Source organism: Zonotrichia leucophrys, chromosome 2, assembly GCF_028769735.1.
Source record: "Zonotrichia leucophrys gambelii isolate GWCS_2022_RI chromosome 2, RI_Zleu_2.0, whole genome shotgun sequence".
NCBI classification, from domain to species: Eukaryota; Metazoa; Chordata; class Aves; order Passeriformes; family Passerellidae; genus Zonotrichia; species Zonotrichia leucophrys.
In genome coordinates this window covers 130,290,146-130,307,153 of record NC_088171.1, presented here as the reverse complement: position 1 = coordinate 130,307,153, position 17,008 = coordinate 130,290,146, and the positions used below count along the sequence as shown (strand labels likewise).

Below are 17,008 nucleotides of genomic sequence, written 5' to 3'. Positions count from 1 at the left end.
ATTTTTAACCTGTGCATGTTTTCCCATTTTGAATTTTTACGTCAAAATCATGCAAGAAATATAAATGCATGTTGCTCTTGATTGGCATGAAATGAAACAAAAATGTGTATGGTTATGATCAAAATGTGTCTGCAATACTATAATGATGTTTAATTATTTTCTGGGGAAAATAAATCAAATATTAATGGATTTTTACAGGAGTTTATAAGCTTATTTGATATTTATATCTGTTTCATCTTTTCACACAGTTTCTCTTTCGATAAGCAAACTGAAAATACTACAGTGGATTTAAAGCATTCTGTTGTAACATATTTCAAACCGAAGTTGAACATGAGACGTTCTGGATATGGATAATGTGCTACAGCTGTTAAATTGCACCTGTTTCCTAACAGTTAATGTTTTTTTGCCCATAGTTTACTTTGTCTTTATCAGTTCTGTGTATTAATGACCATAATGTCATTGAATACTAATATTGACTTTTATAAGGTGTTTATCCTGTTGTTCTGCAGCTCACTGAAATGCAAGCTGAAAGTAGTTATTACAGCCCTCAGAAAGTAAAATCCAAAGAAGTCCTATGCTGGGAACAAGAAGGAACAACAGTTGAGGTAATTTTACATTGACAGGGCTTTTTTGATACATTTAAAGTCATGTACCGAGAAGTTGCCGGTAAAGTATTTTTTAATTATTTAATTGCCGATTTTTCATATTCTGTCATATTGTATGTGTTTGTTGTAATAATCACATAGATATTAACTCTCTAAACTTCTGTGTTGTAGTGGTTGAACACTATAATAATAGCTTCCTTTCTAGTGGCCGGTGTGATTGCTATTTATTGAAACTCTAATTATATAAACTAAGCATATTTTGCTTCATTTTTGTCCATCTTCTCTATTTCTTGTGGAATAGAAGGCTTAAAAATTTATCACTTTATTCTTTTTCCTCACTAGGTCCTTATGAAAGGTGAACAATTTTTTGATTGCCAAATAGGTTTTGTTGGTTGCCAAGCTATGTGCCTTAAAGGAATTATGGGAATTAAAGACTTTGAAGAGAATATGAATAGGAGTGATGACGTGAGTATGTTGAAATATCAGTTCATTTGCTCAGTAAGCAATTTTGTTATCCTTTATTAAAATATCTGATTGCAAAAATTGAAAAGACTGCTGTTACCAGCTGTGATTTTTGGATATTACTGTGATACAGAGCTCTGTGTCTATTTCTTAGAGTTGAAAAGACAAATATCTCAGATTGAGAAGAGGCAGAACATAAGACTTTTAAAAAAATTTTTTGGACAGTAACTCATTGTTGCCTTAGTGATTTTGTATAACAAATTAAAATATAATTTAAAGTCTTTGAAAGTACTTAAATCAACCAAAGATTGGAAGGGAAAAAATGGGAACACTGTATGGTGAAGATAATAGAAATGTGGCAGAAATACTGAATGAGTGTCTTACCTCACTTTTCAGTAAGATTGAGAGCAGTATGAAGGGAAGGAGTTAGACAGTATTGATTCTTGTATTTTAAATAGATACAAATCTTCAATTGTTTAAGAAAAAATCAGGTATCATTATGAACTGCTTTAAAATTATTTAATGAAGTGTTGCATGAAATTCTAAATTCAATAATGATGATTTTTAGGTGATGTGTAGATAGGGTAATGCCCTAAAGTATTGGAGAACAGTGACTATTATCTATGTTTAAATAAAAACCAAATAATACAGACAAAAAAGAGACCTGTTAACTTGATGTTAGTGCTCTGTGATCTCTTGTGAAGTATTCTAAAAAGGAAAATAAGGAATATGGAAGAAAAAAAGTGCCTGTATTTATGTCAAATATCTCCTAATCTGGGAAATCATAAACTGTATTATGGTAGATATGATGGGGCAGCTTCTTACCTTTCCCCTGTAAGACTGTCATGGCTTGGCCCCCATCTCAGGTGTGCAGAGCAGAAAACAAGAAAATGTCATGACATGGCTGCTGAGGATGACATTGTTGGGATTTTAGGGATGCAGTGGGACACACTGTATGACTGGTGTGCTGTTATGGATACACAGAGGCTTTTCCAGAAGGAGAGGCTGGGGAGGCAAGGATGAGCCAGCTGTAAAATGCTATGCTGGCCTTGTTAAAGACAAGGGAGATGTGGCTGGGGACATGAGGGTGGACAGCCAGTCTGTGGCAACTGAGATTGTCTGGTATAAAATCTTGAGAGAATTGATTTTTTAGACTGAGGTGAGTGGGTGAGCAAGAGAATTTCACAGAATCATAAAATTGTCTCTTTTGGAATGAACCCAGAAAAAACATGAAGTCCAACTCTTTAGTGAGTAGCCCGTACAGGGATTGAACCCACAGCTGTGGCATTATTAGCCCCATGTTCTGACCAATGGAGATAATTTCCTTTAAGTTGGTTAATAAGGAACATTTCGGGCTTTATTCTTACTCATTTTTCTGCCACTCTCTAGCCCAGGAATTTAGGAAAGTATCTGCTTTATGACAGTGGTGATGATTCTACTTGCCTGTTGTCTGTGTGTTGCTGTGGTTGTGGGATTGGTCCTTTCATAAAGGTTCTGGTTCTGCCTGTGGTTGAGAATAGATAGTTGGAAAAAATAAATCTCCTAAAAAACTTTTTTGGATTAATAACTCTTGTTAGGAAAGTTGTATTGATTTCAGAAGGGTAGAAGTCTGGGAGGAGGCATGTTAAAATCTAGATGAATAAAGAATGATAATGTAGCAATGAGGTCATGCATGGAAATAACTGATTGCCTGAAGATAAGGAGTACAGCATCTGAAAGGATTGGGCAGCCAGAAATAGAGTGTGCAGTGACAAGTTTGTATACAGAAGAGGATTGGGGCAAGATTTGGAGTGATGATGATGATCTAAGGTTATTTGCTGTTAAAATGCAGCTATTATGTTCTATATCATCAGTTGTATCACATTCATTGGTTCAGGCAATTTTTATTTATTTGAAAATGGGGAAGGAGTGGACAGGAACTTGTGTTATATGAATGAAATTAATTTCATTGTTTCATCTTCATTCAGAATGAAACATGCTATTGAGGATTACTACTCTGTGTGTGTCTTATTTGTGTTATGACAGAATTGAACTACTCTGTTAACTTGACTGATTTTATTTTTTTTTTCTTTTCTTGCTTCACTTTCTACTGCCTCATGAAGGAGGCATGCTTCTTTAATTGTGGAGAAAATCTGAGCGTGAAAGGAATGACATACCTTACCAATTCACTATTTGATTACAGAAGTCCAGAAAATAATAGTATTCGTGCAGAATTTATATTGGATGCAGCTCATCATAAGGTCAGAGAATTACATTTTTCTTATAAAAAAATTTCCAATGCTCTCTAATGGATTTCTTCTAATTATTTAGATCTGTGTACTATTAGAGGACTGAATTCTCTTTACTTTTACACATTTAACTGAATCTTACTTTTCAGCTGGCCAAAAAAAACCCAAGTAAATCTGTTTGTGTCAAAAAACAGGCACCCACAAAAACCAAGCCAAAAAAAGAGCCAAACTGAAAAAACATGTCCAAAAGAAACCTCAAACTCCCCTCCTGCCCCAAAAACTGAATTAATGTCATAGTTTCCAAAAGCAGTAACCACAGAACATTTTAAGAGGAAAAGAGACATGTGGGAGAATACTAGCAAAAGTCAAGCTTTACCAGCACGTGTTTTAAACCCAAACAGTAAGTAGTCTATGGTCTTCAAACTAATAAGTACTGTAAGATTTGGACAGTATTAATTTTATTGCTTGCGTTCTATATTCGTCTACTTAGAGAAAATTTTGCTAATTTTCCCTCTTGTGGAGACAAATTTTCAGTCACCTCTAGTCTCTATTGTTGTAAATTGTGCACTAAAGCTTTATTCCCTGGTTGTCTGCCATCATTAAAGATTGGTTGCAATGACCAAGGTGGTCCTTTCTGGTTGTGTTCATTGGTGGAGGTCTGTGCTGTTTGTTGTACAGGTAAGCTATTTACAATTTTGGAATGTATCTAATTTCATTTAAATTTAAATTTAACTATTTTCACCTTTTTAGTACTATTGATGAAGTGTGATACTGAATAAACACGTGAAAAAATGAGTTTAGTAAAATCACAAGTACTTATAGTCAATCTTTTCCCATAGTGTGTTTTAAGCTTTATTCTATCTTTGGTCTCTCTTCAATGCTTTCACAATTTGCCCATTTTTTGGCAAGATTAGAAGCAAATTTGCTGTGTGATGTATTATATTATGTATGAATCCCAATGTTGGCATAAAGTCTTGATAAGTTTCCTACTGTTGAAAGATAAAACCACAATATTCCTTGAATAGCAAAGCCAAACTGAACGAGCTGAAGTTTTCAGCATATTTAATTAGGTTGATGTGTTGCATGCAAGAGGTCAAATGAAGAATAGTTACTTCATTAAAGGTACTAATTGACTCGATGTAATTGATGAATTGGTCAGCATGTCCACAGGAATTATGGATGTGCATTTGTGTGGCCTCAAATGGAAGTTACATTACCTATCAGAAAGGTGAATTCTTGTGATAACCTCTGTCCTTTGCTTTGATAAGCCTTTCCCTGTGTTGATGCACAAATCCAAACATGAATATATCTCTCTAGTACCAATCTATCAGTTGGTAATCTCAAGTTTCTTTCCTTATACAACATTTTCTTTGTTTGCTTTGCTTTGTTGGTAGGAGACATACACAGAGATAGCTGGAATGCAGAGGTTTGGGGCTTTCTACATGGATTACTTGTATACAATGGAAAGCACCAGTGGCAAAGGTACCTTTTTTCCTTTGTTTACCCTGATAAATAATAGAAACAAAGACTTTTCATGCCTAGATGGTCCTTGACCAACTGTCCTCTAACTTACCTTAGATTTACCATCAGGATCATCATTAAAATGCTTTCATTTTCATTCATGTCTTTCAGAGGTTGGTTGTTTTGGTTAGCTGTTGATTGTTGGTATTCTTTTTTTTTATTTTTCTTTTCTTGCATAAGTCATCAAAATGATATTTTTTATAGTTGCTAAAACTGAAAGTTAAGTATTCTGTAGCAGTGGTGGAATTCAAAAAATATGATGTCTTTTTTAAAAAAGTTATTATTATTGACTTTGCACATTAAAATATTTTGAGAAACCCTGGTTGAAGAATGAGATTGATTGTATACTTAGCATAGAAGATGAAAAGGGCTGTTGTTTTTCTTCTACGAAGAAAAATGCAAGGATGCAAGGAAGTGTGAAGAATTATCTTTAAATATATGCATCTAAACAACTTGGTGAGCAAATACTACTCTAAGCTATGTGCACAAAGATATAGGATAATTCTAAATAGTTCTTTGTGATTCCAATAAATTCTTTTCTAAATCTGAGAAGTGGATTTAATGAAGTAAGTATGTCTACTTTTGTGAGTGTCACAAAAGCTGGGACAAAGGAGTTAATCTATCAGCAAGTAATATGTTTCTATTTTTTCAGATATTCTTATCACTGATTGTGATATAATTTCCCCCTCACTCCTCAGAACATTGTCATTTACAGCTGCTGTTCTGCAGTTTTATTGTCAAATTAATATTACTTTCTTGCCCATCTGTGTATTTATTATTGTGAATACTATTTCTCTGGATATCTGTTGGGAACTTCTTGCTATGTTGTGGCTGAACATTATCTGTCCTCACTACACAGTCCAACTCATCTGGGGTTTTTTTTGTGTTTTGTGTTTCTATTTCTGTGTAAGAGAATTCACAACTCCTAATGTTTGGCTTTGTTTTTCTGGACGTGGTGGACATTAAGTCTGAAAGGAGTAGGAAAGAAACTTCCAGTTTCCTTTTAGTTGCATCATGAAACATTTACAAAAATAAGTAAATGGTGCTGTTGCCCTCAGCCGTAGAGGCATACACCAGGAAATTTAACAGTTCTTTCCTGACTCTGAGGCTTTCCTCTGTACCATGAGAGTGGTGTGAAGCTCTGAAAATTTACAATGAAGTCAAACATATACTGCAGACGTCTTCTGGTTTTAATAACAATTTAAGTGTTTAATTGCACACTGAACTCCTATGTAGAGAAGTTGAAAACCTCGGGTAAGCCTTATCTCCTTTTGAATCTTAGTGTAGAAATTTAAATATGCACAGACTAGGTGCATTATGAAGAAAAATTGATTTTGTGGAGTATTTTTTCTTGTTTCTCTGAATGCATAAGGAATGTTATGATCATATCTCTTCCTGACTTTTAACTAATGCTTTTCAGAAATTACTGAACTCAGAAATGCTTTTTTATTTTCCTCAGTGTCAGACTATTGTATTTTCTGACTACATTTTTCCCTCCTTAGCTTCTCTTTTTTTCCTATCAGGATGATTTCTTGTAGCCTTGGCTTCTATTTTCTCCATCAGTCACTAGGAAAACACCTCACAAAATGTAGCTTGGCTTTCTGTCAAGTCTTACTGTGTGCTTTTATTTCAGTGTTGTTCCTTTGATTTCAGGAACCCGGCTGCATAAAATAATAGAATAATTAATTTTTAAATTGTTTAAATGGTTGTTGTTTTTCTAGAGTCAAGAACTTAAAATCTTAAATTAAATTTTAAATTGTTTTTGTCCCTCAGAAAAGCAGATGTGATGCTTTCTGCTAGTTATTTTCTAGCTAATTTTTCCATATTGTGAGTTAAATGCAGAGTTGTTATATAGAATGTAAACAAATAGGTGCAAAATATTTATTTAAGATGAAGGTATAAATACATTAAGATTTTGAAAACAATCTAAATCTGCTGCATTTTTAATGTGTTTTTTAATATGAAAGTTTGCATTTTACTATTTATTTCGGTGTAACTGTTTTTAGTTACCATTACTGCACCCCACATACCATAAAAAAAAACGAACCAAACTTAAGTTATAGGAGGCAGTTACTGTGATTGTAAGATTTTTATCTGTCAAGGCAATTTTGGTTTGACACATTCTTTGCACCTTTAACCTTTCCTGAAGCATAGGATTACTGATTAAACCACAAGTGCCTCCTGGATACCATTAACCCTCAGGAGTTTCATCTGTCATTTACAGAAGTGCATTAATCAGTTTCAGTATTTTGAATGAAAGCAAGATAGTCATGCACAGTAGTCTTATTTAGACATTTTGTCTGTCTTTCCCTTCCTTTATTTTTCTGGTTTTTTGCTTTGTATTTCAGTGCAGGACAATTTCTCTGAAACATTACGTAGCCTGTCAGTTCCCTGATCACTGATTTGCATGACCTACAGAGCTAGCAGGATATGCTGTTGAAGCTACCTTTTGTTTGTAATGTGTACCCCTCTACTGTGCTGGCAACTTTATTATGCAGCACTCATTTTGATATTTTTGGTTGATTAGAATTAAACATACAATTTACAGGGAGCTTGAAAACTCAGTGGTTGAAAATTGGTTTTTTCTTTATGCATCCATGAAGTTTCAAGATCACCTACTTGGTGATTGGCTTTCTTTATGCATCCACGAAGTTTCAAGATTACCTGCTTCTGTAGAACCAATAGGTTTTCTGCCTTTTCTATTTGCATTTAGGTGGAATTAACTGGAACAGTTCCAAAAAGTGGTTTGTATGAATTTTGTCACTTAGATATATTATTCATATACATACAATATATACAAGCAAGTCTGAGTTTTCCTCTTTGAAAAGGCAGGCTGCTACTACTTCTGGCCTTATTGTTTTTGGCCTTATTATTTTTTATATGATGGTATGGTTTTTTGCACTCTTTGGTAGTGTTCATCTGAACTGAATACTGTGTAGAATTGGAAGGATAAAAGTATTTATGTTAACTGCCTATAAAATAAATGCAGAAGTGAGTATGCTGGGTTTCAAACAAATCTCTTTCAGGATTCACTCAAAAGATTGTAATTCAGTTCCAGCTGAAGAATTGAGTAGGTTTTATAAGGAAGTATCCTTCTGTCCTTTTATCTTTCTTTTATTGTTCTCTTTCTTCTCAGAAAAACAACAAACCAAGGGAAGCAGAGGCTATAAATGCTCTCACCGTCAACTTCTGTTAGGCTTTTAAGGATAAAGCTAATTCTTCTGCTGAGTGCATAAGCCTGTAAAGGCCTGCAGAACATTATGCCAGCTGTGCATCAAATTCAGCACAGTCTCAGTTTATTTGAGGACCTTTATCCTCACCACTGCTTAGAAGCAACAGTGTTTTATGGAGTATCATTTAAACATGAAGGAAAAAAAACTCCTATGCTTGCTTCCTTTTCCACCAAGCTCAGCTTCCCTCAATGTAAGGACTGTTTTGAATGAGTGCAGTTAAAAGAGTACAGTAAAGGAGAGACACCAAAGGGTGAATGACTGGGTTCCTCTTGGGCAACCAGAAATCATAGAATTGTTAAGGTTGAAAAAGAGCTATTTAAGTTATTGAGTCCAACTGTTAACCCAGCACTGCCATGTTCCCCACTAAACTGTGTCTCCAAGTGCCATATTAATACATTTTTTGATTACTTCCAGGGACTGTGGTTACAATGCTTACCTTGACAGGTTGTGCTAGTGCCTGTAGCCAATTTCAGTGATATTTTTCCCAACATCCAATCTAAACCTCCCCTGGTACAACTTGAGACCTCTCATCCTGTAGCTTCTTACTTGGGAGAAGAGACTGACCTCTTGCCTTTGCTACACCCTCCTTCCAGGTACATCTAGTGAGCAATAGGGTCTTCCCTCAGCTCCTTCTCTCCAGGCTAAACAACCCCAGTGCCCTCAGCTCCTCAGAAGTATTGTGCTCCAGGCCTGTCACCAGCTCCACTGTCCTTCTGTAGTCTCAGAACCATTTAGTCTTGATGCTTATTTTGTCAGTGTTCAGTTGTGTTATGGTCAGCAAGATATTTAATGTTTAGTGCTTCTGTCAAAGCAATGAAGACATTGTCAAAGTGATGATCTTAGGAAAAAAATCAGAGTGAAGTTCAGCAAGCTAAAAGTGTTAGAGGGATAGGACCATGTTTTTACAAGTCATATGTGACAGGAAAGCTTGAGCTTCTGAAATCTGCATATTTAACTGAAGAATTTCCAAGAAGTATGTTTAGAGAAACAGTCATGCTGTTGGTGTGACTAGATGAGTAGCCTGTACTCATTGGTAGCTGATGGGGAGCCTGTATACACTGAATGTGTGATTTTGGTCTATCTTATTACTCTACTAAACTATTCTGTTATCTCTGTTGGCTTTTTAAAAAAACCAGTCTGAGGCATAACAATTAAAGAATTTTTCTTTCTTGTTGTCCGTATGTCAGTGAATGGTGGTAAATGTGAATGGAAGGAAGGGTTTATCTTCATTTTTAGTCTGCTTCCTCCAGTCTTGTCATGGCAGCTAACCTTTTGAGGGCCCAAATCTGTCATGTCTCTGCAGCACGTCTTTTCCTTGATTATTGGGGATACGTAACTTTGTGACAAGCTGTACAAAGTTTTGAACACTGTGGCTGTCATTGACATGTGAGTTTAAGCTGCCATAGAAATTTAGACACCTCCAAGGAGCCCCAAACTTGAGAAATACAGAGTTTATAGAAGAGTTAATAAGTTTGACTTTGCTTGGAGGCAAGGCAGAAATTTGTCCTGTTTGCTCTGCATTTACCAGAAATAATTTTGTTAAAACCTGTTAAACCAGTCATTGTATATTTGTATGTTATATTTGCATAGTTATATTTTTCTGTATATTCATTAAGTCTTTGATCACAGGATTTGAAACAGAAGTAGCTGATAAAATATGTTATTATATGTTATTGTGTGTAACTGGTATAAAACTTGTTGTAGTTTCTGGGAATCAGCAAGACCTTTCTTCAGTAAAGAGTGAAGATTTTGGAAATGTTCAGGAGATGTCTACAAAAAGCCTCATTGTGGGTCCACTCAATCTTCGACTGGATAGCAGCGCCGTGCACCGCATCATGAAAATGATCGTTTGTGCTCTGGAACATGAGTATGAGCCATACAGCAGAACTAAGCCAGGTTTGCTCCTATTGCATATACAGAATTATACCAGACTACATTTAGTGCTTCTAAAGGTGCAGCTTTCAAATAGTTTTTTTTGAGTCTGAAGAGGAAAATGTAAAATAAAGGTAAATTAATCACAATATCCCCATCAGTGCTGGATGTACTTCTGAGATAATTTCAGACACTTTGAAAGGCATTTGTTTTAATCATAAGCCTCATGTTGAGTAAGAATAGCTTACTTCATTTTCTACTCTAGCTTAATTTTGGAATCTTAGAGAAGAAAGTATTCCTACTGGTATTTATTAGTTCAAAATAATAGTTATATAGGATGAAAATGCATGGAAATAAGTTATGGTAGACTGTTAAAAGAATTTCTCAGAACAATACAGATTTCTAGTAAGGAAAATCCAGTTAGTACTGCATTTAGCTTTAGGTAGAAACAGTGTGGAATAACATTATTAACTACGAAGGGGCGGAGGGTAAGCTTGGCATTTTTTGCTAGTCCTTAGGCATTTCTGAAACATCAGCTGTAGGGCATATTTTATATATTTTAGTGAAACATATGTAATCTCCATTTATTGTAGATATTACAGATGGAAGTAGAACTATGCCAAGCTCAGAAGAAGTAGCATCACTGGAAGAATACATTCCCACTAGACTTACAACGTTCACTGTTCTTAAGTGTACCATTATAATCCCTGTGGCAGAATTCAATTTACTAGACCACTTGCTGCCCATAATCATGGGTGAGAAGGTATGTATGCACAGATAAGGATTCAGTTTTTTATATTAGCATGTGCTAGTTCATATAAATTTTCTTACTGGCCTGTTATTCCATGTGCTGGATGTATCACTGAGTTCTGGATTAGTTTGGTGCCTGTGAGCCTTCAGATACCAAAAATGGGAGTCTGACTAGTTAGACTTGGAAATTGAAGGTGTTATATATGGAAATCTTTCAAATGGAAAAGATTTTAAAGCATCAAGCAAATGAAAAAGCAGTAGCTCTGATCTTTTGATCAGAAGAGTAATGAGGGTCTTCATTAGCTTGGTAAAGTATGAAGTCTTTTAATAAGCAGGCTCAATAGAGATGACATAGGTTTTCATAGCCAGCTCTGTGTGTACCATTTCCAGACAGGATGTCAGCAGGACTTGAGCATTTAACTGCTGAATGACAAGCTCAGAGAGACAGAAATTTCCTAATAGCCTTCATTTGTTTTACCTTTTGGATATGTATAGTATAATGCCAGCTAAAGCATCCTATACTGGTTTCATTCTTGTTGGTCTCCTTTGTCAGTGTGCAAAGTTGAGGTACCGTAGGGGTAAATCTGTGGCTTGTAGTGAAGACTTGCAGTAGGTTTATCTCTTGTGCCAGAGGCTGGAAGGTGTTTTATGGCTAAGGGAGGGAGTGGGAAGAAGAGGAAACTCATCAATTCTTGAGTTAAATTTCTAGGAGTTTTTGTCCAGTATTTCATCTGATAAGCTGAGACTGCTCTGGTGGCTCATTCTGAAGAAGAAAATGCTTTGAGGAGACTTCATTGTGGTCTTTCAATACCTGTAGGGGGCTTTTAAAAAGGAGGGGAGAGGGTTTTGTACAGGTAGATAATGACAGGACAAGGTACAATGGTTTTAAACTAAAAGATCAGGTTTAGTTTAGATATTAAGAAGAAATTTTTTGTTCAGAGGGTGGTGAAGCACAGGAACAGGTTGCTCAGAGAAGTTTTTTCCTTTTTAGCACTTTTTAATACATTGCACTGAGAAGTGCAGTGGGTTGTAGTGCTTTTTCCCTTATGGGGATGGACAGATGCTATTTTTACAATGGGAGAAGAGTCCTGTGTTTGCTGTAGGTTTGAGGTAAAGTTGAATTCCAGTGAATTTTTTGCTTGATGTAGTCATTACTTGGAGTCTCAATTTACATTTCTTGAATGAAGCCAAGCATATTTAAAATAATGATTTTGAAGTTTAGATTGAAAATCATAAGTACATCAACTTATTGTCCTATTTTGATGCATATTTAATAAAATTTTCAGATTTGTAGTGTAATTTAGATTGGAAAAGATGTTTGGAGGTGTTTTCCAGGAGTTCAATATCCTGGTCAAAGCAAGAGCATGTCTTCTCTGTACCCTCCCAGTAGGTTGCAGTAGACAGCAGTAGGATTCTTCTCTGGCCTTCTCCAGACTGAAAGACTTCAGTTGTCTCTGTTTCTCTTAAAACAGAGCTCATGTACTCCAACCCCACAGCCACTTTGTTTCCAGCAAACTCATTCTGGTATTCCCATGTCCAACCTGTGCTGGGTGCAGTACTCCATTTTAATGGATACTATGAAAAATAGACTTGGATATCTAAAATTGTGATATTTATTTTCTATGGAATGACATCTTCTTTTGTTGATATACCTGGCATGTCTGTGAATACATAGAAGATGACAGTGTAAAGGCTAGATCAGCATGAGATAAGTATTATGGTGATAGTGCTTTGGAGTGATAAAAAGGTAAACAAAGATTTTTATAGGACAAAATATTTTGACTTGGCATATTCTTGTACTGGGTTGACCTCAGCCAGCTGCCAGATGCTTACCCAGCTGTTCTCACTCCCCCTCCTCAACAGAGCAGTGGGGGAGAGAGTGGGATGGATCAGGGTAGAGGGAGAGATCAATTACCAGTATGAGCAAAACAAACGTGACTTGGGGCAATTAATTTCACTTATTGCTAAGAATCCAAACAACATGCCCCTTTTCTCCCTGAGACTCAATTTCACTCCATCATTCCCTGACTCTTCTACCTCCCACCCCTTGATAGAGGAGGATGGAGAATGGACCATGGGGGTTAGTCTGTAACAGCTGAGCTCTGCCATTCCCTCATCCTCATGCTGTTCTCCCTCAGTGCAAGTCCTTCTGGCAGGTTGCACTCCTTGAGGGAGAATCTGCTCCAGCATGGCCTCTCCTCAAGGCTGCAGTGCCCTTCAGGACATATCCACCTCCTCCAGCATGGGGCCCTGCATGGGCTGCAGTGTGGATGTCTGCTTTTGTCTTGTCTCTTTCATGGGCTGCAAGAGAAGCTCGGCTCTGGTGTCTGGAGCACCACGGCCTCGCTGTCCTTTTCTGACCTTCCTTTTCATGTTGCTGTTTCTCACTTATTCTCTGAGTCTTTGCAGCCTGTGTGGTGTTTTTGCCCGTTCTAAAATGTGTTTGCACAGAGGTGCCCCCAGCTTGGCTGAGGAGCTCAGCTGTGCCCTGTGGTGGGGCTGTTGCAGCACTGTCTGGAGCAGGCTAAACCTGGCCCAGGACAGCCCCTGGTGTCCTCTCACAGAATCTGCCCCTGTGCCACCAGCACCTGGACACCTGCACCCAAGACAGTTCCAGATAAAAAGTTGATTATTTTTGACTTCAAAGGAAATATTTTGGAAAGATTTGAGGATTTGTAGTATAATGACATGGTAACGGTAATTAGTTTATTTCTTGTAGATTTTCTTGTGTGTTTGGGTAAGAACATACAGATATGATAAATAATACATTTAAGTTATGACATCATACTTTTTCCTCCCTGCCCTAGAACTTGAGTGGGCTGTTAAATGCTGCGAGTTTCCAGCCCCTGCGGCCTTTACCTTCCGTGCGGATTCTGGTGGACAAGGTTAACCTGGAGCACTCGGTGCCCATGTACGCTGAGCACCTGGTGCATGTGGTCAGCAGCCTGGGGCAGCCCTCTGACAACCTGCTGCACTACTGCTACCAGCACTGCTATCTGAAGGTCAGTGAGGGCTTGAGATGTGTGCTGAGAGCATCATGTATGTTCAGTTAATCTGAAGGGTTAGCAGGTTTCCTGAGAGGATGTTTTCAGCTGAAGTGCCATAGTGTAAATACATTTCACAGAATGTTGTTGTCTGGGATTGCTGCTTCTGACTCAAGCCAAGTATTTTGTAATATACACTGCACACTTCATATGAGGAAAGTGCGAACTGAAGCCCCAAGGTCCTTGTGACAAGATAGAATTATTCAGAAAGAAACTGTTTTCCTCATCTGAGATAATGCTCCTGTGGTTTGTAGATTGCTGCAAAATTACAAACGTACAAACTTGATGGGAATTTAGGAGGAAAAACTGTCACTACTGGTAGTTGATAGAGCAAACCCATCACAGTGAAGATATGCAATCAAAAACTGTTAACAAACAATTTAATTGTTTTTCATTTTAAGAGGATAGATCTCTGGATGTTTTCAATTAAAGATGCATTATGTGAGAGGAGTTCTTATTGTGAGGCTGGGGGAAGCTTAAGATATGTAAAACTGTTTTGAGATGGTTCAGTTGCCATCTGCTCTGCAGAGGAGTTTTAAAGCAGGCCTTTCCAGCCTTTTAAGATGTGCTTAGGAAGCTTGAAACCTTTTGGGTGCTACTAAAATATAAATATCTAATATGACTACTGTGAATTTTAGTAAATGTCTCCGTTATCTATTCACTTCCACGCTGATATTTTACAAAAATTTAAATATTTATTATCTGCATTCAAGAAACTGTGTTTCAGAATTGCATGGCAAGCTTTCAGTTTTCTGGGTGACATGTCACATTTAAAGTGATTGGAATTGCAGTACTGCAGGTCATCTGTATGTTTTTCAGTTTGAGAGGATTTTTTTCTCTTGAGGAAACAGTAGCAAAATTTGGACATCAGCTTTGGGTTTTAAAGGGTTTTTTTGCTAGCTTTAATAGTGGCTGAGTTGTTGTGTTCTTGTGAATGGTACAGCATGTTAAAAGACAAGTCTACAACAGTTTGTTTGCCATATTGAATAGGGAAAAATCATAAAGAATTCCTGTGATGATTCTTTCTGTAGCCAGGCTCTTATTAATAAAAAAAGCTTTGAAGGAAAGGTTCTAATTTCTTTAAATACCAATACCACTCTTTGGTAACTAACAGTGTTGTTATAATTACTCAAAGTGATTTTAATTTGTATGAAAGGCAGTATGTAATCTGCAAGTTTAAAGGATATAGATTAAAGTATTTGAGTTGAAAAATAGTAATTTGGTGTTCTTTTAAATTCAGCTGACCGTAGTTAACATTTTTTGAGTGAAGAAAATATTTTAATGTGTATTTTTAGGGCATTATTTGTAGTAGATTTTTGTAGCTGTATTTATGTTTGGGTAAAAGGAATTCTCTAAAAATAATACACAATTTATTTAATACTTACTGAGTATAAGTACATATGTTATAAAATATCTTGAACATAATCTAGTCACATGATAATATACCTATTTGACCAACTGCATTTGTTCCAGATATTTGGTTTTCAAGCAGCACTGACTTCTTTGGACAGTAAAGGATTATACTGCATCCCTGTTCCAGTTATCCCCTCATTCAGTACTGCTGTTTATGGCAAGCTGATCAAGTTTCCAAAATATTGGTGAGTATTAAGCCTGTACAGTGTGATTAAGTCATGTGAACAATTACTTTTGAATTTTTAATGAAGGATTTAAAAATGCCAAGCTTTGCATATATCCCTAAACTTCTCTGTGTCCTCTCATATTCTATTACATGTGTTATCATTCATAGGATTCTTTGTAAGGATAGTTGTCAGTAAACAATTTAGACCTGGTTTGGCTGAGAGACCTGGAGCTAATGGCACCAAGGTCACAGGTTCAATCCCAGTATGGGCCAGTCACTTCTGGTCAGTGATCTTGTGGGTCCCTTCCTGCTCTGCAGATTCTGTGATACAGAAGAAGCCCTGTGGTGCATGGCTTTCTTCTGGACCTCGTAGGTTTCTGGAAACAGTTGCCTTTCTTTCTTGAGCTGATACAAAAGTTACATACTGATGGCAAGCTTGATGTTTGATCTGAATAGGTCAGCGTTTTCTTTTTTAAATTCAACCAAATAAAAAGCAACAAATTGAGGGTAAAGCCCCCAAGCATCCCAAATCCACAGTGTTTCTGCTACACTTTTATTTGTTTCTCATTACAGTTGGAAGTGTAAACTATTTGTTGTAGCTCAGATGTTAAATACAAATATTTTCTTCTGAAAACAGTTCTGTACTTTATTATGAAATGTGCTATATAATTTTTTTTAGCCATAAATGCAGTGGAAATTCACTATTTAAATGCATCTCTGCAGTTCAAATTTTGTGGTCATAAATGGCAGTATGCAATAATTTATATTGATAGGTTGCATTTATAAAAACTATTTTCACAAAAATCCATTTTGGCAATATTTTGGACAAGGTATTACTTTTCTTTATCCCTCATTTTGAGTAGTAGCAGTCTGTAATACTGCTTTATGAGTAAATCCATGCAGAAAAAATTACCTAGAGTGACAAGAAAATAAAAAAGTATGTTAATTTCAAAATATTTTGGCTTCAAACATTTTGCTGAATAGCTAATTTGTAAGATACATCTGTTTGTGAAACCTTAATGGATTATACAAAAAAAGTCAACTTCTATAGTTGTTCTTAGTGTCACATACAGAATGTACTAATTTTTCTTTCATAAGCTGTGATACCATATTAAATGTAAATGGGTTTTAGCATTATCAGCACACCACCAGGTGGTAGCAGCCTAACTGACTTTGTCATAATTTCTATCAATAGTTTACAAAAGTATTAATGACTTCGAATTAATTGCTGTTGTGTTGTACCATTTGACTAAAAAAAAAAGAATATTTCCAGGGTACTCTATTATCAGCACTAATCAGAGTACTCCAGGACTTTACAACTGACAGCCTTTCCTTATGTTATCTCACATTTAACACTAAGCTCTGGTTAGTAATCCTGGTTAGCAAACTGCATGAATAAATTAGTGTTGAATGGCAAACTTACATTTCTTCACTATATTCTAAACCCCATGCTTAGTTGTGCAAAAATCAAAACATTATTTTAGGGATGAATTTCTAAATAAATTTGTCATCTGACAAGTTAATGGTATTCAAGTGCTGCTGCTTTCTCATGTGTGCTTGTGCTCTTCTGCGTGTGCATGGGCTTGCTGTGCTCCATCTCTTGCTCATGCTTGGTTTCTTGTGCTTGTCCTTGTGCAGTTTAACACTTGCCCTCACTCTATCTCATGTTCCTGGTCTTATCCTTACATTCTCTCTCTCGTGCATTCTTGGATTG

The 17,008-nt window shown here is 36.3% G+C and overlaps 1 protein-coding gene across 5 annotated transcripts in view; it reads left to right on the top strand.

Moving 5' to 3' along the window:
- Positions 1-17,008, top strand: part of VPS13B (vacuolar protein sorting 13 homolog B) — a 433,030-nt gene that overhangs the window by 60,596 nt on the left and 355,426 nt on the right. For all 5 annotated transcript variants that reach the window (XM_064706432.1, XM_064706433.1, XM_064706436.1 and 2 more), the window contains exons 9-16: positions 510-605; positions 948-1,070; positions 3,170-3,307; positions 4,690-4,777; positions 9,754-9,945; positions 10,515-10,684; positions 13,479-13,673; positions 15,189-15,313. In XM_064706432.1, coding sequence (XP_064562502.1) covers positions 510-605; positions 948-1,070; positions 3,170-3,307; positions 4,690-4,777; positions 9,754-9,945; positions 10,515-10,684; positions 13,479-13,673; positions 15,189-15,313 — 1,127 coding nt within the window. The remainder of the gene's footprint in view (positions 1-509; positions 606-947; positions 1,071-3,169; positions 3,308-4,689; positions 4,778-9,753; positions 9,946-10,514; positions 10,685-13,478; positions 13,674-15,188; positions 15,314-17,008) is intronic.